We start from the raw sequence: 27,751 nt of genomic DNA on the forward strand, positions 1-27,751 counted from the left end.
ATGTGTCTGGCATTGTGCTTAGACTTGTCTAAATATTTTCTTGTTTCTCTTCACCACAACTCTGCAGGCAAATTCTAGCCCTGTCCCCTCTTTACAGCTGTGTAAACTGAGGCAGAGCTACTTGTCCAAGTTCACACTGTCAAGTATAGACAGAGCAGGGTGCCAAGTCCAAGCTGGTGTGACTGTAGCAACTCAGACACCCTGACTGGTTGTCCTGGAAAAGGGGTGATTGGTTTCCAAGGGGCCCCTGCAGCTCCCTCCTCCAGCCACTGATGAAATCCACTTTACCAATGTGTCTACATAACAGATCACAGATGCATGAGATCCCACAGGCACAGAGAGTAAGGGGCCACCAGCAGGTCTAGGGGCTGCCCCAGGAGATTCATCTCCCCAGGGCCAAAGGACTGATCTTAAGCTGTCAGAACAGAAGGGAAGACCAGGGTCGAGGCTTCTGACTTTTAAAATGTTGCCCAGGAGGGCAGGGCAGAAGTGATGGGACACCAGAGCTCCTGAAATTGGCCAGGTCAACTGAGAGAGGATTAATATCTGTATCCACTAAGAAGCAAGTGACGAGCCCTGACAGGGACAGATGGCCACCAGGGCTCTGCAGCCATCAACACACCAGGGACTACAATGTGATGTGAACCTAGCTCCACGTCAGAGCTCCCAAAATATCGCAGGCTGCTGCCAAATGCAAACCTGGGGCCCACAGGACTGTCTGACCCTGGGAAAGCAAAACCGACTTCCAGCTGCTTGCTTCAGCCTGGAGCTGTTAAGCAGCAGAATTCTCTCTTAAGAAGTTTCAACTGAGTCACGGCTTTCCATTTCCCCCAGACTTGTCAACAATATCTTAAGAAGGAGTAGACACTGGTCAGCTTCAGAGGAAAAACTTCCAAGGAAACACAGTTGACTCTCGCTGATCTAGGGACATGAAAGTGTGTTGAAGGGGCAGCAGTGACCTGGGACGGTCTCCCCTGCGCAAGTAGTAATTAGACTAACACTACACTGCGTTAGTCGTCAGAGTGCAGCAGCTGCAGACTCCTACGCTGGTGATCAGAAAACAAAACAACTCGATATCCATTTAACGAGGTCTGCTTTAAAAGCAAAACAAAAGGACACAAGACCAGCAAGTAGACGAGGAACCACAGGCAATAAAAAGCCTAACTCAGAAGGCAGAGGTTTAATTTAAGTTATTCTACAGGCAGTGAGGAAGGGCTGCCCTTTTCATCTGGGCCACGTCCAAGGGACGTAGCTGGGGAATCAGACAGCTGCAGCCGAGGAAGGCAGCCCCACTGGGATCAGACGAGTGGGGAGGAGAAGGCACAGGAAATTTCAGTGTTCCGGGAGTGCTGTGAGCTTGAAAGTCTCCAGGCCCAGCCAGAGAGGAGACGAAACCACGATGAAACCTCATGGACCTTGACCATCAAGGCATAAGCCAGCCAAGATCTGCTATGCACAGAAACCGGATATGGCTCTTCATAGAGACACCCAGGTGACCTAAAAGATCCCTCAACCCAAATGGGCCCCTCCCACACCACCCCTGACATCCCCCATGTGCTGTGTGGTAACACTTCGCAGGCTCACAGAATGCTGACACCTGCTGGGAGGCATGCCACACTAAGCTGCTGTTTTCCCTCAGCGCCAGGGACTGACTTCTCAGACTGGCTAGTTTAACAAATGAAGGAGACCCCAGTCGGGTACATTTCGATGGGTCGGGGGAACTGCCCACTGGGTCCCTGCCACAAAATGCCACCTCCCTGTCAAAGCTTCCTTGTCTCACTTGCAGGATAAAGTCCAGTTGTCAGAGTCCAACTCATTCAACTACTTACTTGACAAATATTTGTTGAGTACTTACCGTGGGGTGGGTGGGCCCTGCCAGTGCTAAGGGCACAGCAGTGAACAGGGCCCTGCTCCCTGTGCTGGCATTCAAGTCCAGGTTTCAAGGCCCCCCATCACACCCCCTGTAATACTCTGCCACCATGAACCCAGCCAGAGCACTGGCCTTCCAGCCCCCCAGGGTCCCTGCAAGCCCACTGTCCTCCCTATCAGGGACTCACAGGCCTCCACTGCCCCCACCCTGCCCCAACCTCCATTCAAGGCACCGGCCTGACTCCACCACAAAGCTGTGCCCAGCCACCCCAGGGAACAGCCATCTGCCTCCTGCTCCCTCCCAGTTCCCGAGGGATGAACGCCACAGCCACTGCACTCAGTGCTTCTGCGGCCAGGACACACTCTCGGGCCTAGCCATGAGACAGGCGGGCGGCACGTGGAACCCCTGGCAGCCTATCTCCCCAGCCTCCAATAATTCCAAAGAGCAGAAAAAGCATTAGCCGGGGGTGCCGAATTAGTATATTGAGACCTTGAATCCAGGCTAATTTAAGTCAATCCTTCACAAACACGAGGCTTTATTTTTAGTAAGCAGCTGCTGACAAGACAGCTCACCACTCAGCGGTGTGTCCACGGCCGGGAGCTGTGATCTACAGCCTTCCCACCAAACGAGCCCGCAGTCTTGGCTTACAGTGTGTGTCTGCACCGGCTGGCGTTGCTCAATGGCTTGCAAATGTCTTGCCGGTGGGCACAATGTCTCTTCTCTGTTTGCATCCTCCCCAGCACCCAGCACCCAGCACCCAGCACAAGATCCAGGGTTTTCAGTAAGAATTCCTATCCTTCCTTCTTTTTATTTGTCCACATTACAAAGAAACAATGACCGCACATTCAATACGTTCTTTCCTCAAGGAATCGCCCTGTTTCATAATTGACAGCCCCCTAAAATGCAAGAAACTCTTCCAAACGGTATGTAACAGACTTATATCATTGGAGCAAATGGCTATGCCTGAGGTGTCCCAGACATTAATAGTGACACACCCTACAGCGCTAAGTCATTTCGTTTTAGATCCTGTGCCACAGCTGGGCAGGGCTCCCCCCACGTATCTGACATACTAGCCATGCCAGGGGCGGGAGGGGAAAGGCACGTAAATTAAATCAAAACCACCCTCAGCAACCATGAATCCCAGACCATCCCCTGGTCCTACTGTGGGCTCATCTGATTGTGGCCCTTTCCCCATCACCCAGGATTCCTAAGGTACAACTGGCCCCACGGGGTGGAGACTTTGCTGTCTGCCTGAGCCCTGAACTCTTCCCTGGTCATGAGGCTCTGAAAGAGCTGAACAGAACCATCAAAGGCAGTATTTTCAGGAAAACTCGGCACATCTATTTTCAGAAAGCGATGAGACATTTAAAAATAATAACAAACTACGAAGTGATGAAAATTCGCAGAAACCAAAAATTACAACATGGATCTGGTAAAAGGGGGCATACGACATCCATCAAGGGATTGAAAGTAGTGGAATCAGTAGTTCCTGTTGTAATGGAAAAATTCCCAGTCCCTTGTGTTAAATTATGTAGTGGAGATGTTTTGCTCAGTCTCACCCTATGGAAATTGGCCACTAATTGATTTAAAGCAAATAGAGTCATTTCACCATCTTGATAAATGTCTTCATGTTTTCTTGGGACAATGAATATAGGTGTTTCACAAGCCTCATGTCTTAAAAGCGATTTCAGACATCAAGTATGGGCAACTCGCAGAGGGTAGGCAAGGTGCTCTCTCCTGGGGCCTGTCTCTTCTAAGTGGAACACTGTAAAATGCAAATGTAATGCAGCCTAATTGTCTGACATTCACGCGGAAAACCTGAATATAAACCACCGCTCTTCTCCCCACGCAGTAAACAAGTGTTCCACCAAACCCAGGAAGAAGCGTGACCCCAGGCTCTGGGTGCTACTGGAGAGCAGGTGATAAAGAACCGGACACAAGGATAAAGGAGGAATATCTAAAGAAGAAATGCCCCAAACGCCCATGAGCTGAAGTTCCACTGAATAACTCAGTTCTATTTAGAATAGCTATTACCATTTAAAAGACTCATAAGGCAAGTATTTTAATGAAATGGTACATTCAAGGGAGCTTTATGTGCTTCCTTTAAAGCAAATTGATTAATTTACTTTTGTTTTTCAGCTTTTCCAATCACAAAAAAGGAACTGAACTTCTCTTGGTTCTAAGGGACCTGCAATGCCCCCAGAAGAATGCAAGATGGTCACAGGGCTACTCCCTGATTTCTATCAACCAACCCTGAACGGACAAAGGAATAACAGGCTAGGACTCCCGTTTGAGGGCAGTGGGGGTAGGGACAGCACGCTAGCATCTGCTTAGCCTCCTGTCCTCCGTGGAAGCCCGCTTTAGTGACCGCGGGTCTCGTGGGCTACTGGGCCAGGGTCTCACTCACATGGTGAGGTCTCTCCCCAGCTCTGCCGGGTCATCCAGGAATAAGCAAGCTTTAGGGGACTCGTTATTTTCTTCAAACTCACAAGAGACTGACCTAGAAACCAGGAAGCCAATTATTTAAAAATACCCTCTTCACAACAGGATGTCTTCTTGGAGAATCATCATTCACTCATTTATTCAACAAAACCCCATCAGTGTCCGTTCTGTCTGGCCACTGGAGACACAGAGCGAACAGGAAACAGCGTGAGCTTTGAAGAGGCTCTCACTCCAGTGTGGTCCTCCCACAGTGTGGTCCCCAGAGCTGTGACAGAATCCTCTGACCAGCTTATCCAAATGCGGGTTCCCAGGTCACCCCCCAGACTCATTCTGAGGAAACGGTGCTCTTAAAGCCACCCCCGTGATTAGTTCGCAAGAAACGTTTGCAAAGCTTTAGTCTCTTAGGCAAGTCAAGCATGTAAACAAATTATTTCTATCTAGCATATTTTTGGAGAAAAAAAAGTAAAGTTGCATGATTTCTGGAAACAGTATTCTAATACCCTGATGTCCCCATTTCTGCTCTAAAAAACACCCCTCAGAGAAGTCAGAGCTCTTTTCCCCTTCAAAGCCCTGGAGAGTCCCTGACATACCATCTTCTAGATTCCCGTTCCAGGTCATTCTCACTGATATGGTTCCTAACGTTCTACTTCTAAGAGCGTCGCTCATTTTAGGTGTATTTTATAATGGCTGCTTCCTGCTGATACATAAAGAGGGAGAAAAAGGGAGAAAGCAAAATTCACTTCGTACCTACTATGTGCCAGCCACTGCATCAGGCACTTAAACAAACTTGCTCTCAGAACCATCATCTCAGTAGGGATCATCACTCCCATCTAACATGAGAAAACTGTAGTTCAGAGAAATTAAGGAACTTGTGCCAGGCCACACAACTAACAAGTGATGAAGTCAGGCTTCAGCCTCTGGTCTATCTGTCTCCAAAGCCCCCATACTCTTTCCATGTGGAACACTGTCCTTGTGTATCCTTGAAAATGATCACAACACAGGATCTGTGTAAGCAAACCTCATCTGTTATATACGGGTTGTTTTTTGCTTCCTTCAAGGGTCTTATAGGCCTGTGTCTTCCCGGTATAGAAACCACCCAGTCTGCAATTCTGCTATGTAGGTGATGATGGTTGGTGAGCTGTATCCCCAAGGCCAGGGCCTAATGTGACACTCTGATGAGTCGCAGCACACACCTGCCAGAGGAGCTGTGATCTGCCTGCACTGGGGTTGGCAGTCACCATTGGACAGGCGGGAGGGGGCTACTAAGTCTGAGAGGTCTCCAGTGTTGGGCTTCTTCTAGCTGCATGCTTATCTCCTTTATCAAACTGTCATTTCTTTGACGATAGAACTACGTTTACCCCTTTTGTAACTATTCTTCCTGGCACATCCCTGACACCTGGTAGGCAAGTCCAAACAGGCTGCTCCCGAACATAAGTGTCTAGAAGAGAAGGAACCTCCTCTGTTTTTCATCATTGTATCCTCAGAGCTCAGCACAATGCTCCACTTTCAAATAACACATGTGGAGCAGATCTCTCATCCTGAAATCAGAACAAGTGTATTCAAATGTAATCAGAAGTCCACACTAGGTCTTTTTCCTAGTAATTCAATTTAATTTTTAAAAGAATTTTGAGAGACTTCTCAATGTTTTGTTAAGTGATGCGGGATGTGGATCCACTCAATTATTTCGGTGTAACCCTAAAAGATTGATTATGCTGATACCGATGAACTGGGCTGAGCCTGCCACTTCCAGGTGCCAAGAGAAGGCTCCAGTGAGCAGGGCAGGTGTCCTGGTGATATGGCTGTACAGCAGCCTGGAGCTAAGAATAAACAGGGAACTCAGAATATAAACCCACTATGGGGGAAGGAATACAGGGGTTCCCTGCCCTTAAAGAGGCTTACTCGCTCGTTGGGAGAATTAGACCTTTGCACACATCAGGTGAAGGTGTGAACTAAGGGAAGAAGAGGGTGAAGGGTAGATGGGCAATTCTTAACTCCTGAGCTGAGATCCTGAAGTTATGGTGGGAAGGAGCAATTTATATGCATCAAGCAGAAGTATAACTGACATCATAAGAGTTTGGGGTTCCCTGAATGGGAAACCTGTCTTTTATTCCTTTTGAATCTCCTCCTCACCCCTAATAAGACTCTAAAGCACACAGAAGGCACTAAAAAATGCTTAACTAACCAATGGATTGTCTCATAGATGTAATAAGGAATCCAAGGCAAACCATGATTAGAAGGAGCAAGACTTTGAGATAATTGAAGTCTCAGCCTTGTAAATTGCATTGTGGCAACAGTTTTGGGCATGCAGCTGCTCCTGCTCCATCCATTGGATTAAACTGAGTTCTGGGGAGCAGGAAGGAGCCCTCTGAGAGAACTGCTCTCAGTCAGCTCTAAACAGGCACCAATCAGCGCTTCTAAATTAAATTAGAGATTAGAAACAAAGAAGCAGTGCCAAGCCTGAGGGATGGGCCAGTAAACTTAAACATCTAATTAAAGATCACAAGTCTCTTCCAAGAATGAGAGCTTGGTTGTTTTTTCTCTTTAAGCCTAACAGCCTGAACATATCTTAAATACACTTTGGCTTTGTAGTATTCAGTTTTGTTTATGCATTCTTCTCCACCAACGCACAAAAAAGTACAGTTTCCAGAGGTAGAAATCAGCCAAATTTTTACAGCTACACCATTTTTGGATTTAAGAATAATACCGTGGAGCGGAACAGCTTTCCTAACACCATTTTGTCAGCAGTACTGGACACAAAAGAAAACACTCAGAAAAACGTTGCGTTTCCCATTACCTGAAACTCGCCGCTTTATAATTTATTCATTGCAAAGTCTTTCTCTTGTCCCATGAGCAAAATAGGGCAGTGAGCACACTAAACCCTCTTCACAGCTTCTGCTCAATGAGCAAGGGCTGGCCAGCATGCTGGGCTGAGCGGGCCAAGGTGGGTCCAGGCTCAGAGAGAAGGGGCGATCATGGACTGATTAGTGACGGCTAGTGGCAGGGTGGTGGCGTGGGGACTAGAAATGAAAGGTGCTGAACAGCCCAACCCTGATCTGGACCCATGAGGGGGTCCTGAGCTGTGGGTTTTGGTTGTATATATGAAACCACACTTAAGTTGAGACTGCCTGAGCGTCTGCGTCTGCCCGCTCCTCCTCCTTCCCCGCTTCCTCCCCACCCCGCCCCTTCCTTGTCCTCCAGCATAAAACAGGATGCTCTGGCTTGAAGTGGGAGCTCAGAGCTCTGATCTGGGTGCTCATCCTACCGCTGGATGTCTTGCATTCCCAGCTCTGAAGGGCCTGGCATCTAAAATAAGTCCACTGTCAGCTTTACCGATGAGTCTGGATTTTAAGCTAGTTAGCATCAATGCCAAAATTATTGATTTTTGTTTAGCCCGGTGCCAGGCCCTCAGTGAAAATTTTTACTCTGATGTGATTTTCTCAGTCCATCCTTACTACATAATTAAATTTTTTGAGGACCAAACAGGAAGAGAAAACCAAAGTAAAAGATGAGGTCTGCACCAAACCCAAGGGATCAGAAGCCTTTTTCCTTCCTAAGAGGGAGTCCCCAGACCACTACATATACCCCTCAGCTGGGCCCATTTCTTAACCTAAGGAGCAGCTCCCCCTGGGATTAGGACTGTACCCCTTAAAGATACAGTCCCTAGAAAGCACCAGCAGTTAAAGCTCCTTCCCAGGACAGCAATAACCCAATTCCCATGCAGAATAATCCATCCCTACATGAAGTCTTCTGAAAACTGAAAATTACCATGTCTGATGGACAAATACTCCTGCACCATTCACACCTCTCACTGCGCCCAATGTGACAATAGGGAAGTGGGGGAAAGTCATGCCCAGAAAGGGCCCCACAGTATAATCCTATGAACCACATCTAGTAGAACAGGTGTGCTTCATTTCCACTAGAAAGGTCCAGGTCACCTACCCTTAGTATCAATCTTGAAAATGCCCCCATCTCCAATCAGGACATCCCTTACCAGTATACCATTCACTTCCTAGTTCCAAATTCCAGTTCCCATCCACCACTATGCATACAAATAAACTGGTTAGTATCAATAACTAGTCTGAAAATGCTCAGTATCTTGTTGGACTATTTTACTTTTTAGAATCAATGTCTACAATAAAAGCCCACTTGGAATCCTAAAAGGAAACTAACATTAATTGAATGCCAATTTTGTTCTAAACATTTCCGTGTGTGTTATATGCTCTAATTCCCCCGACAATCATATGAGGTAAATGTTAGTATTCTTATTTTCACAACTGAGAGAACATAGCTCAGAAAGGTTAAGTAACTTATCTAAAGTCATACATGTAGTTAGTGGCAAAACTAGGGTTTGAATCCAGGTCCGATTCCAAAGTTGATTCACTTTCCAGCAAACACTGTTTGCCAGAGCCGAAGTAGAATCACACAAGAACAAAATATCATGAGAGCTTGCATTATTGTTCAGCAAATATTTATTTCCCTCCTCATCTCAGTGTGAGTGGAGTAGACATCCTCATCTGATTGATATTGGACTTGATCATGTGATTCGCTTTGGCCAACAGAATATTAGTGGATGTGACATGAGCTGAGGCCTTAAATATGGCTGCATGGTTTGGCTTGGAGCTTGTCCTCATGCTATTTGTCACAACAAAAATATATCCTGGGTAGCACTAGTTCAAGTTGAGTGTGAGTCCACCCTCAATTAATCAAGCCTGCAGTTGACTTGTAGACCTACGACCAAGAAATAATGGCTGAATTATTCCTAATTTGATGAATACTATAAACAGACAGGTCCAAGAAGCACAATGATCCCCAAGTACCAGAAATAAGTCATTAGGATTGGAAAAGAGACCAGTGGCATGTTTTGGTCTTGAAAAGAATCGGTGAGAAGCTTCAGAAGGCAGAAGGAAAAACAGAAGGGAGGAGCCTGGGAAGATGTATGTCAGTCTTTTCTCTTCCAGTGGTTTAGCAGCATCTATTAAATAAATCACACCTAATGAAGAGGATGTGAGGAGGATGGTGAAAGGGGATAAACAGAGGAGCTGAATTTTCATCCAGACTAGATTGGAAAAACCAGACATGGTGCAGACAAACAAAGGATCCTAGAGGGCAAGGGAAACATAAGGGTGTGCCCCCTCCCCTAAAAGTTCTCAGAAATCCAGGGCAAGGACTTTGGACAGCATCTGGCCGTGGAATCAGAGGTCAGAGGCAATTTACTCTTGATCTGTGAGGTGGGCAGGCATCACTGTCTGCACAGGTGCCCAGTGGAGCTGATGCAGTAGGTACCATGAACCTTAGACCTGTCCGCTCTCTAGATAGCCAAAGAAGATTGACCATGAATTCTTAGGAGATAATGTAGAGAAAAAAATTTTAATGTAATGCACTATTTAATGTACCACCCTAAGTAGCACCCATGGCCTGTGTCAAAACACTGGAAAAGCTTTCCATTACCCAAAAAGAGCTGTCCTGGGGAAACAAGCAAACAGGAAAAAATTCAATCTGGGAGGAAATCCTTCTAAGGAATTACAGTACATATAAGCATCTAAAGCAAGAGCAGAATAAATAAATGATGGTACATGATAACCTATTGTCTTTGCAATGAAGCAGGGAACAAGACAAAATTGCTCTCGGTCTACAACGACTTTGCTTTCTAAGAGGAAGAGGATGATGTAAGGAATTACCCTTAAAATACGATGCCTCATAATTAACTTATTTGCAGGTACTATTATAATTCATTTAGCAAACCTATTACAAGAAATGTAGATTCCTACAAATAGCTACTTACCAACGAGTATCAAACATCAAAATTCAATGGAATAAGAATCTGTAGCTATGTATTTATCTCATTTATCCAGTCTCTAGCTAATCTAAGTCGGAACAGTCCAAAGGACTTCAGAAACTTTAGAGACAATGAAAGCCTTCTGAACTTGAAGTGATGATGAGTAAAAATGCAGTATTATTGTTCCAAATTTGTAAAGGCTTTACGACATTGACAAAGCAAGCTGCAGTAAACCAATTGTTGATGCAGCCCAATTTTTTGTTTGCTTTCAAATGGTACCACTGGACCTACCCAAGTCTATACTAGTAAACAGGGTGGAGGAGGAACAGAGAAAAGAAGGAAGGAAAATGTATTGGAAGGCAAAAATAAAAAGCTTTAAAAAGTCAGTGGATATTATGAGAAAACAAGTGTGTGCATCCAGTAAGACAGCACAGAAACCAAGAATAATGTGCCCTCCCCTCAGAAGATTCAGTCCAGCAACACACAAACTGAAGGTTTATTTGGACAACATCAAACCCATTTTTCACATCTACAATAAATATACAGGGCAGACAGAAAAACAAATGAATGTCTAAAGGTCATTATCAATCAGGACTAGTGTGGGACAGGGCAATAAGCCGAGTGGACAGCCCAGGGCAAGCCCATCACATACAGAAATGTAATATATTACAAAGGAAGCCACATACAGCAGTGGAGAAAGAAAGGTCAGTAAGTGAATGGTGTGAATACAGGTGTTAGACGTTTAAGGGAAAATCCGTTTATATCCTCTTATCACACCATACCTCAAAACAAATCCAGAGGGATCAAAAAGACTTTAATTTTTGTTTCAAACTTGGGCCATTAAAGAATAAATGGGAAAGAGATGGAATCACAAAAGAGTTACAGGATTTATAGACTGGACTTACTGTGCAAATTTTAAGGTTGCATATAAAATACAGCCCAAATGAAAAGGGAAAGAATAAACAGGATAAATTATTTATAATTAATGACACCAAAGAGTTAACGTCATTAATATACAAAGAGTTCACAAAATATGACAAGGAATACAAGACCTCAACAGATAAATAGGCAAAAGAATTTAAATACAAAAATGTTCAATTTCACTACCATTCACTACTAATTGACATTAATTTCTTTATCAAGAAATTCAGATGGATAAAATGAGATATTATTTTTATGCTAATTCAGGTTCAGTGAAATGAGTATTTCATATACACTGTTGATGTGAGTTACATGTCTTAAAACCTTTTTTGGAAAACAATTCAATGTGAGCAATTACCTCAAAATGTTCAATCATGCTGATCTAGTATTTCACTACTAGAAATCTATCCCCCCAAAAGTCTAAACTACAGGTGGGAATACGCCACCAAAAAAGATATGTGCTCTATACCTCTAGTGGCAAAAAAATTAAAAATTTCCCAAATATACAATAAGAAGTCATTAAAATTATAACATACCACTTTGATTAAGTGTTACGTATTTTTTAATGTCACTTACAAAAGTTTTATAGGAACATGGAAAAATGCTTGTTATAATATGAAGCTGAAAATGCAATACTCAAATAGGTATATAATATGATATGTATATTTTAATATTTTAATAAGCATGTAATGAGAAGAGTGGTAGAAATACACCAGTATGTTCAACAGTGAAAATCTCTGAGTGGCAACAATGCTTCTTTTCCTTTCTTCTCCATGTTTCCTAAATTGTCTCCACTATTTCTGCAGATACAGCACAGCCAAGTGTTCATGGCCTCCAGCTCTGCCCCTTACCAGTCATGTAAGCTCAGAAAATAACCCCAAGGATGTTCTACTTCTGAAAAATTGGGACAATAATATCACTCATTTCACATGGTGGTTGTGAGGACTAAATGAGATAATGTATATAAAGTACCTAACAACATACACCCCCCCTCAGATTTAGCCATCTTGGTAAAAAAAAATCCTTTCAAGTGACAAGTTGAACAGATAGATGGTTAGCACACTTCATCACTCACATTCAGTAATTAGAAGTGATATCATGGTGTCTAGGAAATAATTGATGTCAGAGTGGGAGAAAAAGCAGATGACAATAAAAGCTACTATTTAACATTGACAAATTATATTCTCTTCTGAAAAAGCAGCAGAATTTTATACCAACCTACCAAAAGTTATTTGGGAATCTGTGAAATTGATATTAGAGGGCTAAGTGTTCAAATGATAATTAATTTTATGTAAATCCACTGAGTGGCAACATAATGTAAGACACATAAATGTATGATAAGAAAAAATGAAAGATACTGTCCAGCCCACACAGTAGATGAAGACATCAGGGTTCACATTGGTCTTAGAGTTCACTTTAATCCACCTTTGAACATTTAGGATTTAGTCTTTACTTCCAGAATAAAGACAGCTATATAAGTCAATACCTTTTCCCTACTTCCTAGAAATTAAGGGGGTGGGGATGAAAAGGCAAGCATGAATGCCTTCTTCTACTAAATTAGGAGATGAAAGTGACATCCAGACAAGGGCTGACAAGGGCAGCCGAAATGGGCAGGAGCTGTGCAGAAGAAAGCACAGAGGACATGCACCTGCCACTGGTCCAGAGAACTGGACAGGTATTAAGAAGCAGGGGACCCACCTAATTGAAAGTGAGCCTGGTCAGCAACAACGGATGCTAGAATCTCAATGACAAAAGCGGGTAGCAAAAGTCCGGGCATATGGAGAGGGGGACCTGATCAGGGGAAGGTTGAAGAAGTGCCTCTGGCGCCCAGGTGAGGCTGAAAACCACCCATTTTCCAAAGCAAAAGAGTCTTCAGGATTTCTGGGCAGTTTCTGAGTGGTAGAGATAGGCTCTGACATGTTGGCATTTCTGGGACACTGTGATGGATCGAGGAGAGAAGGTCCCACGTGTATTTAGGGATCTGGGACTCTCTCCCCAAATTCAGAACATGTGATCACTGAAATGGCATTAGAATGGCCAGCCACACTCGGAGCATTTCATTCCAAGAAAAATGTTTTTGTCTGTAATTTGATTTGTATGCATCACGGGGTTGGAAAGGTGTTAGTTGCTGAAAACATACGCTATGCAGCCAGATAGGCTTCCCTTTATAACTAAGATGCCACGGAACACAGAGGCCAAAACTAAATCCCATTTACGGTAACTGGCACACCGGGGGGCTGGGGACATCTCCCGTTCTTCACCTTGATTGATTCATTGCCCACCAGGCTTAATCTTATACATTACTTTCAAAGGCATGACTTATACCCTGAATTCATTTCTTTTTTTTTTTTTAACATTTTTTATTGATTCATAATCATTTTACAGTGTTGTGTCAAATTCCAGTGTTCAGCACAATTTTTCAGTCATTCATGGACATATACACACTCATTGTCACATTTTTTTCTCTGTGATTTATCATAACATTTGTGAATTCATTTCTTTTTTCTTAGATTAGCATCAATCTTGCTTATCAACTGACATCTTCTCAAATTCCCTGGAGATGTCCACCTCGCCGTCAGAGCAAAGGTGTAAGTTAACCTAAAGCAGCGGCCCTGGTGAGCTCTAGTGGAACCTCTCCCCTGCTCCGTTTTGGGGCACTAAGAATCTGAATCCACAAAGTGTGACAAGGACACACTCTGTGACTCGATTTGGGCCCTTTGCCTTGGTGTCCACCTGACCCCCCTCTGGCCTGGGAAGGCAAGTGTCTCCTACTCAGTCCCAGGGCTCTTCTCCCTGGAGCCTTTGCAACTCTTATGTAAACACAGGAAGCTTGCAAGCACATGCACACTGCAGCATCTCCCCAACCCCCAAAAGAGTAGTCCCCGCCTTGTACTGCAGCTAGAAATTTTTCTCTGTTACTAAAAATGAGCAGGAAGATGGAGGTAGAGATGGGCTCCCTCAGACTTCTAACTACCCCTCGTGTTGCTGTAATGGGGAAGAACAAATCTGACTCCGTATTAGATCTGTTCCTTTAGCTCTAACCCTGTAGTCTGTTTCCCATGCTTAGTCATGCTTGTTCTGCACTTTCTGTAAAAAAAAAAAAAAAAAAAAAAAAAAAAAAAAGTTGCCTAGAGCCTGAAATATACAGGATAGCCTGTTTTCAAGCTCTGATCTTTAAGGGTAGAACACTCTTCCATTCCTATAGAGATAAAAAGTTGCAGAACAGAGAATAACGTTTATCTTGTTGGAGGTTTACAGGAACATTATGAACTGACCCTCTTGGACAGCTGCAAGAACAAAGGATTCTGACACAAAGGAGTTTGCAACAACCAACCACACCCCTCCCCTTTTTAGTATAAAAGGAGCCTGAACTCTGACTTGGGGAAGATGGTTCTTCTGCCATCTTCCCAGTCTGCTGGTTTTCCAAATAAAGTTGTGATTCCTTGCCCCAACACCTTGTCTCCCGATTTGCTAGCCTGTTGTGTGGCGAGCAGAACGAGTTTGGATTCGGTAACACCGCATCATCTCACAGTCCAATAGGAGCTTCCTTCCCTGCTCTTCTTGAAGGTGTTTACTTGGTGCATTTGGCACTCAACAATTTCATCAGGCCCCAAGTAACTCCCATCTCTTGTTTTCCCAGGAAATTTCTTTTACTGATCTCCTGAATCACAGTACTATTTCTCACTTTTTTTGTAACCTCATTCTCTAGGCCTGTTTACACTCTTGGATCACAACTTTTCAATAAAAAGGGAAGTTCATTCAGCCTCCATGGAGGTTCCCGCATGGCTGTGGCCCTCACAAGAGGCTTGTGTACCTACAAGCACTGCCATCACTGACGGAGAGGCAGCAGAAAGCCCCCAAGAAGTGCGGATGTGCTCATAATAGCCGTCCAGCCAACCTGGGCAACAGAGCAGCTCTGCCCTGCCAAGAACGAAGAGTATATTTACACGCCGGGGGCCACGTCTCCAGAAGTTTCCCAAGTTAGGCAACACATCTCATTTAGGCCACTTCTCTGAGTAACTTATGCTTCGTTGCTAAACTGCCAAATTCACCATTAACATCCATGAACTCTGCCCTTGTACCACATGAATAATACAAAGAAACAGTTAGTCCCTACCTTAGGGCTTTATTTCTTAAGGCTAGGGATCATCTGCGGTTATTAAGATATAAAGTATACTGTTTCTTTTCAATTCCACATACCAGGAGGGAGTTTTCCTTTCAGTTTTCTTGAATTCCAAGTAATTGCACTGTCACCATCCTTAGCGGGGGATGCAGGAAATTCCACACACTCTTTTCTCTCTGCAAATGCGTGGAATCTGAAACGGGAAGAGATTTGCAACATTAGGCTAGTAAGTGGTATCTGCACGTGTCTATTCATTCTCCCCAGACTGTGAACTTGCGCCTCTGTGGTGCTAAGCAGCTTCCAAGAGTTCACTGCTTTCCCCTGTATCTTGTCATTTCCCACAAACCAAAGACAGGGAGGTGGAAGAGGACAGAGAATTGAGGATGCATTGAGATTTTAACTGATGACTTGTCTCTTCATTAGAGGGTACTTAGCTCAACCAAATGGTACTTATTGACCCTGGGAAAAAAACCTGGTGCTTACATTTATCGTTTTGTTCCCAGGATTCAATCATGTCAACACAGTTTTGACAAACCAAGAGGCTAAGGAGGGGCCCAACAGTGCCTACAGCCCTGTGGATTCATTATTGAAAGCTGGTGACAACAGACACCACTCACTCATCTGCCAACTGCTGATGGGCTTCAACTTTCATTCAGCAAACACACGCTTCCCCAGGACCTACACGTAAGCACTGATGGAAAGAACGTGTCTGCGTGGGCAGGTTTTGAAGCCCTGACTCCTCCGAGTGTGGTCCCAAAGGCAGCACCACCACCACCACCTGGGACTTGTCTAGGAATGCACCTTCTCGGGCCCCACCCAGATCTGCTGAATCAGAAGATACACCTGAACAAGAGCCCCAGGGCATCTGTGTGCACCTCGGAGTTCAAGAAGTGGAGTGTACCGGGTGATGGGCTAAGTCAAACCCTCAAAGCCCATTGTCTGGAATCCGAAAAGTCAGGAAGAACAGGAAATTTCTTCCAGATGGCAGAGGAGACCTCTGAGTAATGCTCCTCCAGCCTCTCAAGAGTTCCACCCCTGCCCGAAGCAAACACGGGCTGGGATGCACAGATGGATGGGCAGATGTTGGGAGAGGCCTGGGGACCCTGCCCGGGCCCTGGAAAGCCTCGGTCTTGTCTATTTTTAAAGGGTTTCAGGTGATATTGGGACAATGGCTTGATAGCAATGAACAAGGCAGCCTCATTTCAATTGCCCCTCCTGAGGCTGATGGACTCCTAACATGGCCGTGCCTGCCTCCGACAGGGGCTTCCTCCAGAATAGAAATAACTGGTTTCCTTCATCCCATGACCTCCTTTCAGGGCAGACAGCGGATGGCCAAGGTTTGACCAGACAGGACCCATGTCCTGAGTCCCAAGGCCTTTGCGTACGACTTTCCACCTTCTGATCTGCTCTCCAGATCAGAAGAATAAACAGGGCAGACATTCTCTCTGGCTAACACAGCCTCACGAGCAGAAAGCAAATCACCATTTAAGACAGGCTCTTTGGAGAGTCTGAAGAGTACAGCACTGTGCCTGAGAGCTGGTGGCTCTGCCCAGCCACAGACCCGGGCACCAGGGCATCCAGAGTCTAGCCTCCCTGAAAGCTGAGATGCTCAGCTGGTACCTGACTGGTCCAGGGGGAAGTAGCCTAGAGTATAAGAGCCTGGATTGAGAGCCTGGGCTCTGGATTGGCTAGTTTGCATGTAAAAGGTGCACTGCCTTCCTGATGAGTCTTTTACTGTCTCTAGGAATCAGCTAATCTGGGAGGGGCGGTCTCTCCAGGGGTCAGAAAGGCCCCAAGATGTCAAAGCATCAGAATATAAAAAGGATTAACACAAGACAGAGAAGCAAAGGCGCTTGGAGACTGAAGACTACTGGAAAGAGGGGCAGAACACACAACCCACTGGCCAGGAAGACCACTAGGAATCCAAGACTCCCTACTGATCTCATGCGAGCAGGCAGCTCACTCTCTGTCACTCAACAGCACGTTTTCTGCCTACCTGCTGCGGGTCTTGGCACTCAGGTCCTTTAAGAAAGCTATTGTGCCCTCTCCTCTGGCATTGAAGGACACTGTGCAGACAGGATGTGGAGTCTCCAAAGCCCTCTGAAGGAGAAGCTCCTTGGATTCCTCTGGAATGTCCCCCACCACAAAGTAGTAAATGGATTCAATCTGCAAAACAGTGGGACCAACAGTTTATTTCCCCGACACACCCTGGCCTGGAACCAGCCTCATCGGCAATATACTCTCTATAAAACTGCCTCTTTAAAAAATTAAATGGACAGAAAGAAGAGCAGCACTGCTGATGTTTTATGAGGATGTGTGGGCGCCAAAGTCAGGGAGTGAGATAGATTCTCAAGGCCTGGTGCCAAGAAGTCGCAGGCTTTATAGGGAGGGATATGGTTGGCAGATTTGGAGAATAGCTTCCTCCGAGCCCGCAAATACATTACACAGCTCAGGAGTGGCTCTTTTCAAGTCCAGGAATGAAGGAAGTGTTGGCGCAGCCACTGGGGGCAGGAAGCTCCTTGGCCACTCCCCCTGGCAGTGCCAGGAGTCCATGATGCAAACTCATGCATCCTCAGGCTGAGGCGGCACATGGGCAGGAGGGCGCACTCCCAGTTCGTTCATCATGTGCTCTCAACTCAGGAAACACCTGCCTGCAGAGCTGAGGCTGTTCTGACGTCACACAGTAGGTCAGGAGCCATGCCAGGCCCTAGAGCCAGGAGATACACACACATCCCAACCTTAAACCATGGACCTTGGAGATGCATATCTCACCCAGGTAGGAGACAATGCCAAAGTGATCCCTGCTTAATTTAGAGAGGTGTCAGCTCCATCCATGGGGCCCCACGTTGTGGTCCCACCCCATCCTTAACCACACTGCTGTAATAGTGTTTGTCTCCCTGGCCACGAATGAGTTTCATAGCCTCAGGCAAATGAGTTCAGTTCAGTCTCTTCACTTGTGAAAAGTGAGATTTTGCAGGTTACTTCATGATTGAACTTAAACATGACTTATAGGCATGTATGGACAGAACCCTCAGAAAGTGAAAACCTAGGGAGAGCCAGGAACACGAGCCATCTAAACGTGCTCCTAAAAACACCAGAAGTGACTGTCTCCACAGATAACTAGGGCAGAAGCCCCAGCAAACATACTGAGTTTTAAGGGATAAATAGATGTCACCAGCCCTTTGTTGGCTGAAGGTAAACAGCCAATGACCTCACCTCGACTTCAAAGCTGGGACTTAAACTCACCTGGTGCAGAGACAGGTGGGCTGACAGTCAGCTCCCAGCTGGTTAAGACGCCCTGTCTATGGCAGCATGCTGGCGGGGCTGGTGGGCAGGGTGAGCCAGTACCCAAGGGGGCAAGTGGGGCCAGGGTGGTGGGGGGCCTGGGCTGCGAGTTAGGGGAGCTCAGGGTGGAAGCTGAGCCCAACCTACTGCAGCAACAACCCTCCTCCAACTGGGCACAGAAGAGCCACGTGCCCCCACGACTCCCTCTCTCAGGCCCTTCAAGACCAGCTCCCTGATTTTAAGAAGTACATCATAGGAAGAAAAGCCTGGGGAATGCTGTAAATTTTTTCAGTCACTGGAGAGGCAGAAAAGACGACAGAAGGAATAAACAGCGTTCTCCAGATTCCTAATTGGACAATGAACACTGCTCTTTCAGCAAATGTATCCTGGGCCACTCTCTGCCTGGTGCTGTATGTTACCTTAGATAAGACACCTTAAATGGGCTCCACTGAGCTGCAGTTACCAGCTTTCCAGCCCTGTCGGTGTCCAGGTTTAGCATGAGGACGGCTTCATCATCTCACAGGGTCTAAAATCACACATGGCCGGAGTCAGGGGAACAGACATGGGAAGTATATTCCAGGTTTGAGTAGATTAACAAGGAGGTAAGTGAGGACAAACATCTCTCGTTGGTCTGTTTGCAGCTTCTGAAACCTCGCAGCTCTGCTGCACGTCGTGCAAACTCAGCTTCTTTGCTCTGGCGATAACCCAAGAGTCTGAAACCCTTGTGCAGAAATGTTCTTCCCTCGAGATTCCATCAAACTAAAAATTGCTGCAGCCAGCAGTGAGTCAGGATTTCCTTCCCTTCATTAAGGCTCCGCACAGGGTTATTCACTATTCATCAAGGTCCCTCCTCAGCATCTTAGCTGCTATGTTTTCGATCAGCTCTCAGATATCCGTGCTCCAGATTCCCTGGGATGTGCTTTCCCAGAGACCGGCTGTATCAACGCCTGTGCACACGGCCTCTCTGCCTCTTCCTTCTGCTCACATAATGACATTTAGAAAAACACAGAGGAAGATATAAATGCTACCTACCACTATCCTCCCCAAATTGGCAAAACGCCCTTTAAAGTGAAATGACTTTGAGGTTGTCTGCTATTTGGGATGATAAACTAAGATAGATTAGGAATTCTTGCTACCACACCCAGTTTACAGAGGAAGAAACTGAGGCCCAGATAGGTGCATCTGACTTCACTGACCTGGGCTAGCGGCTGGTGAACCCAGCCTGCCTGATCCCCCGAGCGTCTGTGCTTGCTTTCAACCACGTGTGCTCAGCCATCAGCTCATCATGGCAAGGCTGGTCCTCGCCTGTTAGAGATGATTGGGCATCCCAGAACTGTAAAGGCGAGATCATGCGACAAGAAGGTGGCCAGGGGCAGGCACTGTTTTCACTCCCATGGCCCCGGTACCATCCAAGGCTCCTACCCCTGATCTCATTACCGCTGACCAAAAATTGGGTCCAGAAGGTTGTCTGGCTTGAGGGAATTATTCTCGTGGGACTCCTCATCCCTTAACCAGTACCTCTGAGCTCCTTGAGGACACGGGGACCTGGAGCAGCTTCCTGCCTGACCAGCATTGCCCTAAAGGCTGCTTTGTACTGAATTTGGTAACGTCCAACATAGAAGACAGCGGGGTTCCGTTCAGTTCTTTTACCATGAGTCAAAAAGTCTTGCCACTTTATACCCAATAAAATAGGGTGGAGCCTCTATGTTTTCACTTGTAATGTCTTATTCTGTCCAGGCCATGTGTTCTGCAGGCTTCCCACAGCAACCTGCACTCTGCCAGGCCAAGGAGGCCCCGCCATCTTCCCAGCCACAGATCTGGGGGAAGAGAAGAACCAGGCTGAGAGCAGCTGCTTCAGCCCTGCCTGCCCTCTGCTGTGGCCTGTCAGAAGCCCCCAAGGCCTCTGAGTATAAAAATCCTCACTCTGCAAGGAAGCAAAAATGAAAGTCAACTGGAACAACAGTGAGAGCTCCAGCAAAGTCCCGTCTTGTCCTTCACATCATTTTGACCATTACAACAGTCTTGGCCAATTCCACTCCTTGGATCTAACAACCAGATCCTCCCTGTACCTGGGGCAGCCCACTCGTCGTTCAGTCCATTTTGATTTTCTGATCCACACACCCAGGTGGTGATGCCCCTTGGTGTTGATCTGGTTCCTTTCTCAGATGCCTCCTAACACCCTTGATCACCACCAATTTTCTGGCTTCCTGGGCTTTAGGGTCCTTGTCCCCACCCACCATCCCCATCACAGTCATACAAGGCTCAGCAAATTCACCTGCCTGGTCCCATGCAGATCACCTCCTTCCAATTCAAAAAGCTCAAATCGGTATCATAGCTTGGTGATGGGAATATCTTGGACCCACATCCAACCCCCAACCACAAGAATATCAACATTATTTTCTTTCCATTCCTTCCATGTTCAACAAACATGTATCAAGCCCTTGCTAGGCAGTGCCAAGGCAAAGATGAGACGATGTGATGCCTCTCTGAACCACAGCAGGGAAGTCAGTGAAATGCCAGGTTCATGACTGATGTGGCCAGTCCTTCAGCTTACGGTCCAGCAGGGAAGACCCCTTATGGAATCACTTGGGTCTGTCTCTAATTCATGCACTTAGTCTCCCAGTGAATATGATTTTTTTTAAAGTAAGAAAAAAAAGTGTGCCTATCAGGTGGGTGGAAGTGAGGTTAAGAGAACACAGAGAGAAATCTGACAGCAGAATGTGAGCCCCTCTCTTGGGCAACTGGGAATCGGGGCTTTGGATAAATAGCCCTCTGCTTCCTAAAGATGCCTTCCATCTTGGATTAACAGGCCTTCCAGGGTCTCCAGGCACAACACCCCTTCCCAGAAAGGCCAGGGAAGCTACCAACTTCCAAAAGACATGTCCCAGGACCAGAGGGTACTGTAGAGTAGAAACCCTGTGCCAGACAACACACCTCGGTTCTGGAGACAACAGCAGGCTCTCTAAACTTTTCCTCAGTACTCCGCAGGCTGCCCTTCCCATGAGCTAGGTTCTTTGTCACAGGATCCACCAGTAATTCATTCATCGATAGCGCTCTCCACTTGCCACTATGAGACACACGATTTAAAGTCTGCCCAGGCTCGTCTTGGACTCCAGGGCTCACCCTCAGTGGGCTCTCTCCGGCCAGTCTTCCTGGTCCACCCGTGGTTACAAAGCCCAGTCCTGGAGGAGGCCAGTGGCCTCTGGGCATCCTCCTTCACGGGAACCAAGCACATTAGTCAGCCCTGCCTCTTCACGCAGAACTGGTACCAAAACCCAACTTCTGTGTTAATCTTTGGACACAAGACAATAAATACCCACTTTCCTGGTTCTTCTCAGGACTCACTCAGGGACGGAGATGCAACTCACAGCAGGTTATCCTGAGTAGAAAAAGCCTGGGACTTTAGATTCGCTGTTCAAAACGTTTCTGAAGCCATGAATCTTTTCTTTTCATGGCAAACTGCAGCTACATGGATCAACTCACCAGGGTGGACGGACATAAGGGCCACAGAGCAGGGGAGCAGGCCTTTATGGGAACCCGTTTCCCTCCCCAGCCCAGTTTTATTCCATAAAACACAGAGCCTGGCATTTTTATGTATAAGGCAGGAGCATTTACTACAGTTTGCCTTGGGACCACACCCAGGTACAAGCTCTAGGCGGAGAACACAGTGGTCTGAGTATGCTTCCCATTTCTCATACCCCAGTCTCTCCTCAAGAGTTTGCAAGTGGCATTTGAGGATCGGTGCCCGTAAGCTTCTTTTTCGCTCCTTTCTCTCCTGTAGGACTTCCCTGGAACTCACTAAAAGGTTACGTATTTCCTGGGCAAAGGGTAAACCCCAGAGAAAGAGGCACCAACCAGAGGGAAGTAAAACAGAAAATCGGGGTCACCAGGAAATCTTGCAGTCAGGTCAGGTAGGCAGGGTCAGCTCTGACCAGGGTAGCCAGGTAAACAGCCAAAGGAGGAGAATACCGTGTGTCTCCGTGCACAAACACACACAAACATGCACACAAACACGCACGCCATCCAAGAACCTGTGAACTATTCCATTTCTTGAATGCTTATTATGGTGTCCAGACATTTGAAATTTTACAGATGTGAAAACCAACCTGAAAGGCCAAAGAACAGAGTAGCTTGTATTTTGTTCTTCTTTAATGGGAAACATTTGTTCCTTTGGCTTTGGGAAGATAAACAGTATGTTTCCAATGCCAAACCATCACCCTCAATATCAATAAACACAGTGTGCTGACCCCTGGGGACTATCCTTTCAAGGTGCCAGTACCTGGCCTCTTTGCACAAGAAAGGACTTCTCTTTTTTTTAATTGAAGTATAGTTGATTTACAATGTTGTATTAGTTTCTGGTGTACAACACAGTGATTCGGTTACACATATATTCTTTTTCATTATAGGTTATTACAAACTATTGAATATAGTTCCCGGTCCTGTAGGGTATGACCTTGTTTAAGTAAGGACTTCTTAATACAGCAGAATAAAGCTTGAAATCTACAGAATCCCCAGGCTTCCAGAGGGCAGAGTCTCATTCTGATTGGTCCAGCTCAGCCATCACCAAAGCTGCTCTACTGATCCCATATGGGGCCTGTCCTCTCTTTCTCAATTGGTTCTAGACTCAGAGGTGAACAGGATTAAGATGCCTGGGGCTCGTCAAGGCCAATGATCTGGTCGCTATGGGATGCCACTGGGAAGGGACGAGCTCAGCTGAAAGGTGGTAGGACACTGAGTGTGCAGGAATAAGTGGGGAGCCACCTTGGTGACCTGGGACCCGGCACAGACACACACTTACGCTTTCGTCTTTCCCAGCCTCAAGCAAAGCGTCCAGGCGGCTAGTCTGGCTCACGGCCAGAGCAAAAGGCAGCTTCTCAATCCAGCTGATGGCAGCGGCTAGGGATTGTTCCGTCACAGGAACAGCATTTTCCTGCCATTTCACAGGCTCTTGAGAAACCCTGAAAGAACCACAGCTGTCAGCCCCCTAGTCTCACAGGATGAGCCCCAAGACACCCGACGTCACCAGAGCAGAGAGGAAGGAAAGGCAGACCCTGTCCCTCTGAAAGTCACTGAGAAGGTGGGTGAGCTGTTTAAGGCAGGTTTCCAAAGCACCGTGACCTTCTATAAGCTGTCTTGACTGGGAAAAAGCAACGTTTACAGGAGAATTTTAAAATCTCAAACATTCGAGCAGTAACAAGTACGTTTAAATTACTGAGGAAAGTTATTTCCATAAGCAGGTAGGTTTAGATGCAACTCTTTTCTATGAACAGTGAGTTTCTAAGGATTCAAGATTTGCAAATCAGCAGCAATTTTATTACTCCAAAATTTTATTTCTAATTCTTTTATTGCCTTGTTTTCATGGTTCTGAAAGATTCCCATCAGTTACCTTTTTTTGGATTGAAAACAGTATTGTTTTGACTTCAGCAGAGCCTAAGGTTCTAAATCCTGGGAAATTCTGGTGAAATCATGTAGTTTGGGCTTAGAAATGTGATGGACCACTCCCCAAAACAACACCACTTGAATTTATCTCCGTGTTTATAATTGAATGAATTATACAAATTTGTAATTATAAGAATTCTGTGAATCATGGTTATAAAATTCTGGTTTTTGAAGTGGAAAAAAAAAGTGAATGAAGGGCTGCAAATGGCAAATGACCCTTCTTTCTTATGGGTGAGCTGTGTCTCACTGCATGTGTGCGCTGCATCTTCTTTGTCCATCTTCTGCTGATGTGCACTTGGGATGCTTCCATGTCTTGGCGATTGTAAATAGTGTTGCTGTTAATAGCGGGGTGTGTGTATCTTTTTGAACTAATTCTTATTTTGTGGTTGGCTTTATTCCTTTGATAACTATGTAAGTTTAAAGAGCTAAAGCTCTAAGCGTTCTTAGAAACAGTCAACAGTACATATATGTATATTTTTTAAAATACATGCAGTATATTGTGTATATGTATTTACATGTAATACATTATATGTGTGCAGTCAAATTGTAACAATTCTACCTAATAAAACTGAAAATGAAAAAAATTAAAATAAATAAATAAATAAAATAAAAAGAATTCTGTGAATCATGGACTGAGTGTATCAGCTTGATTTGTCCCTCACAGCCCACCTCCAGAGGCAGAGGCTGTCACCTCTGTGTCACCTCCATATGGCCCTCTGGGTAGAGAGTCTGGCTGAGCAGCTATATGCTATCGCACACATTTCCAAGAAAACTAAAGGAATGCAGATGTAATCACTTAATTCCTCCAACAATATGTCTGTGACAGGAATAGGAACCTGGGAGAGGACACTATTAGGCCGCATCCTTACAGCATCCTCAACGATGTCATCTATTTAGCTGAAAGTATTTTACTTAAAAAAGAAAAACTCAATTAGGTAGATGCCCCTCTCATCCAGATGTTTTCCGTCAGGGAGGTGTGGCCACTCTTCAGCATGAGAAGTTGGCGCTGAAGTCCAAGTTCTCTTGAATCCAAGAATCTGTAAATAATCAATTGTGGAAACTCCAAAATAGGGGAAATTCTATAAAGCCAGCCACCTGTTGTTCTGATTAAAGGAGGTCAACTTACAGGGGAAATCAACTTGAGCTGCAAAATCAGCCTGAAAAACAGTGAAACTTGTGACACTGGAGTTCATTATCCAACCTAAAGTCTAAAATATGTGAAGGAATTTTATGCCCTTAAATATACAGTCAATATAATTCATATTTTTATATTTTGACCTTGCCATATATTGAAGAAAAGAACATCTTAAAATCTCTGTTAATGTGAAAACTAAGGGGCCACATGGAAAACAGATAAAAGTTTTTAAGGTTTACTTATTGTGGGTTTTCTGCTGGAATGATATATTCTAGGAAATTACAAAGTAATAGCTCCTCCCTCCCTGCAGAGCTAACCGTGTTAGTTATGCTACTTAACTCCAGATACATGAATACTTATGAAGCTTCAGAGGAGCACTCCTTTCCTATGGGAACTCACCATATGATATTGAACTTGGCTATGTGAGCCACCTGCTCCTGGAGGACCATGATTAGAGCATCTCGGCACAGATTAAGTTCCTCCTCCAGCATGTTGCCAAAATCCAGCACTATGGTGATGCACTGTTCCAAGATGACACCAAAAATCTGCCGGCTTTCGCTGGTGAGCCAGTCCATCCGCTGCTTGTACGTCTCCACAGCTTGCATTAAATGTTCCACAAACTGATGGAGTAGTTCTGATTTGGCTGTCAACTTAATGAAAATGAAAGTAACAAAATAAAATAAAATAAGTAAAAGCACACCAAAATAAGTCACCTGAACCACAGTGCAGCCAGGAATAATAGGGCCCACTGAGTCATAGCCTTTGCCATCAGGAACTGTGCATTAATAATAATTTTCTAGACGATCCTCCAAACCCCACATAATCCAGGAATAAGTGTTCTAATCTTTTAACTGAAAAACCCTTGGATAATTCCCCAAATAAGAAAAGACAATGATGTGACCTAGTCTAAGTATAGCCCTCTTTAAAAAAAATGTGTTTCCAGATTGTGTTCAATCTTTATAGTTACAGAATTATTTTATCCAAAAGTGCTCAGGGGTACTTTAAAGAAATTAGGTAGAAGAAAAGAGACATCAGCAAAGGCAGAAGAAAAAAAAAGTCTCATGAAAACATCTGCCTGCATACAACATGCTGAAAGTATTTCTGAAAATGCTTCTAAAAATGTCAGCACATCTGCCTGGCTTCCTCTAAGGGATGCCACCTTAGTGACTCATCCTCCTGCCATGGCCTTTGTCCTGTGTCCTCTTGTGTCTTAGGCCCAGCTCCTTTGGACTTGGATCACTTGATCACCCACAGCTGCCACCAAAACTCTAGGGGCTGCCCCAGAAAGGTGACAGAGTCCTGCAAATTCCCACACACAACTAAAATATTGTTCACACAGATCGCGCACCATCACCCAGGGCCTTTCAGAGCAGAGGGAGGTAGGAGACACACAAAAGAAGTAGGAAAAACTTGTGCCCTATTCTGTGAAGAATCAAATTTTAGAAGATCTGGTCCTGAAAACAAATTAACAACCCTCACAACACCCCCAAACACCTAATTGTTAAGAAAAATGTGTTTTCTGAACACATCACGTAACTCTGTTTTCATGCCTTGACTGGTGCTGGCCCCTCTGCCTTCAACTCCTCTCATTCTCATCCCTAAATGTCTCTTAAGCTTATTCCTTAAACTCAGGCATCACTTATTGCTGCTTTCCATGGCTCCTGAAGGCAGAACTCCTAACTCCCTCAGCGGAGTTCACAGCACTTCCTGCAAGTCTCCAGGACAACATGGAAACCAGGGCCAGACTGTGTCACAGGGGCTGCGGGGGTGGGGTTAGATGGCAAAGGCAGGCATTTTCAGTATTTCTGCATTGATCTTAATGTGGTTCAGATAAAAGATACATTTAGTGCACCAAAAGCAAGATTCCATGGATATTATCGCTTAGGACCAGGCTAAGTATAAAAGGAATGTAAATTTTTAAAATAGCAACAAATAACAGTCCAGGTGGTAACGGATGTACGGTGACGAGAACAAGTGTCCGTAAAGCAAAGTGATGTTACGTGCGTCTCTGGGAGCTCCCTGTGGTGGCCAGGTGGGCACAGGGCCTGACATGTGAATCATGTGTTGAGTTGCTGGGAAGGAAGGACCCCGGTAAAGGGCACAGCTTGCTCTCTGCCCACTACTAGATCCGTCCGCAGCCCTCTCCTCCTAGGGCATCTGTCAGGTAATAGAAGTTTGCTTTTGCCCTTCAGCAAATCTCTGTCATACTGCTTTTTTTAAAATTTTCCAGACAAAGTGTTGATATGCAAAGGTTTTTATTTAGCTCTAGTCAAGAGCTTCCTGCACTCATCTCTAATGGGTCAAGTGCTTCCCTTCCCAGATCCTTGGCCATGACTTTCCTCACTCTCCACGCTGTCAGAAAAAATCCTCCAGCCCTGATAAGACCATGACCCAGCTCCCCCAGCCTGAAGCAGCGGGAGCCTCTCCAGGTAGACCCAGCAGCGTGTCCCGGGACCCCGTCACCGAGGGGATTCCGACTTACATTATATACCCTTCCGTCTTCTGTTCTGCAGGTCCGAGGAAACAAGCCATCGGCGTACCGGGAAGCCACAGGTCTCCCCAGAGAAGTCACATAATCTGCATGTTTTTAAAGAAAAACAGTCAACAAGGTGCATTATCAGTGCTTCCTATCTCTATTTCAAAATGCTTTTCTCTGACATCATTCAAATGATATCCCTAGGGACACCAGCAACCTGCGATGCTTAGTATACTGTTCCAAATAATGAGGCATTTCTAGGTGCTAAGATAAATGTGACTCTT

At 45.4% G+C, this 27,751-nt stretch overlaps 1 protein-coding gene across 1 annotated transcript in view; it reads right to left on the minus strand.

Moving 5' to 3' along the window:
• Positions 1-27,751, minus strand: part of LOC102536339 (von Willebrand factor A domain-containing protein 3B) — a 122,433-nt gene that overhangs the window by 85,189 nt on the left and 9,493 nt on the right. Inside the window, 5 exon segments of the mRNA XM_072951371.1 lie at positions 15,210-15,325; positions 17,129-17,298; positions 23,216-23,375; positions 25,391-25,641; positions 27,474-27,568. Coding sequence (XP_072807472.1) covers positions 15,210-15,325; positions 17,129-17,298; positions 23,216-23,375; positions 25,391-25,641; positions 27,474-27,568 — 792 coding nt within the window.

The sequence above is a fragment of the Vicugna pacos genome, chromosome 28, assembly GCF_048564905.1.
Source record: "Vicugna pacos chromosome 28, VicPac4, whole genome shotgun sequence".
NCBI lineage: Eukaryota > Metazoa > Chordata > Mammalia > Artiodactyla > Camelidae > Vicugna > Vicugna pacos.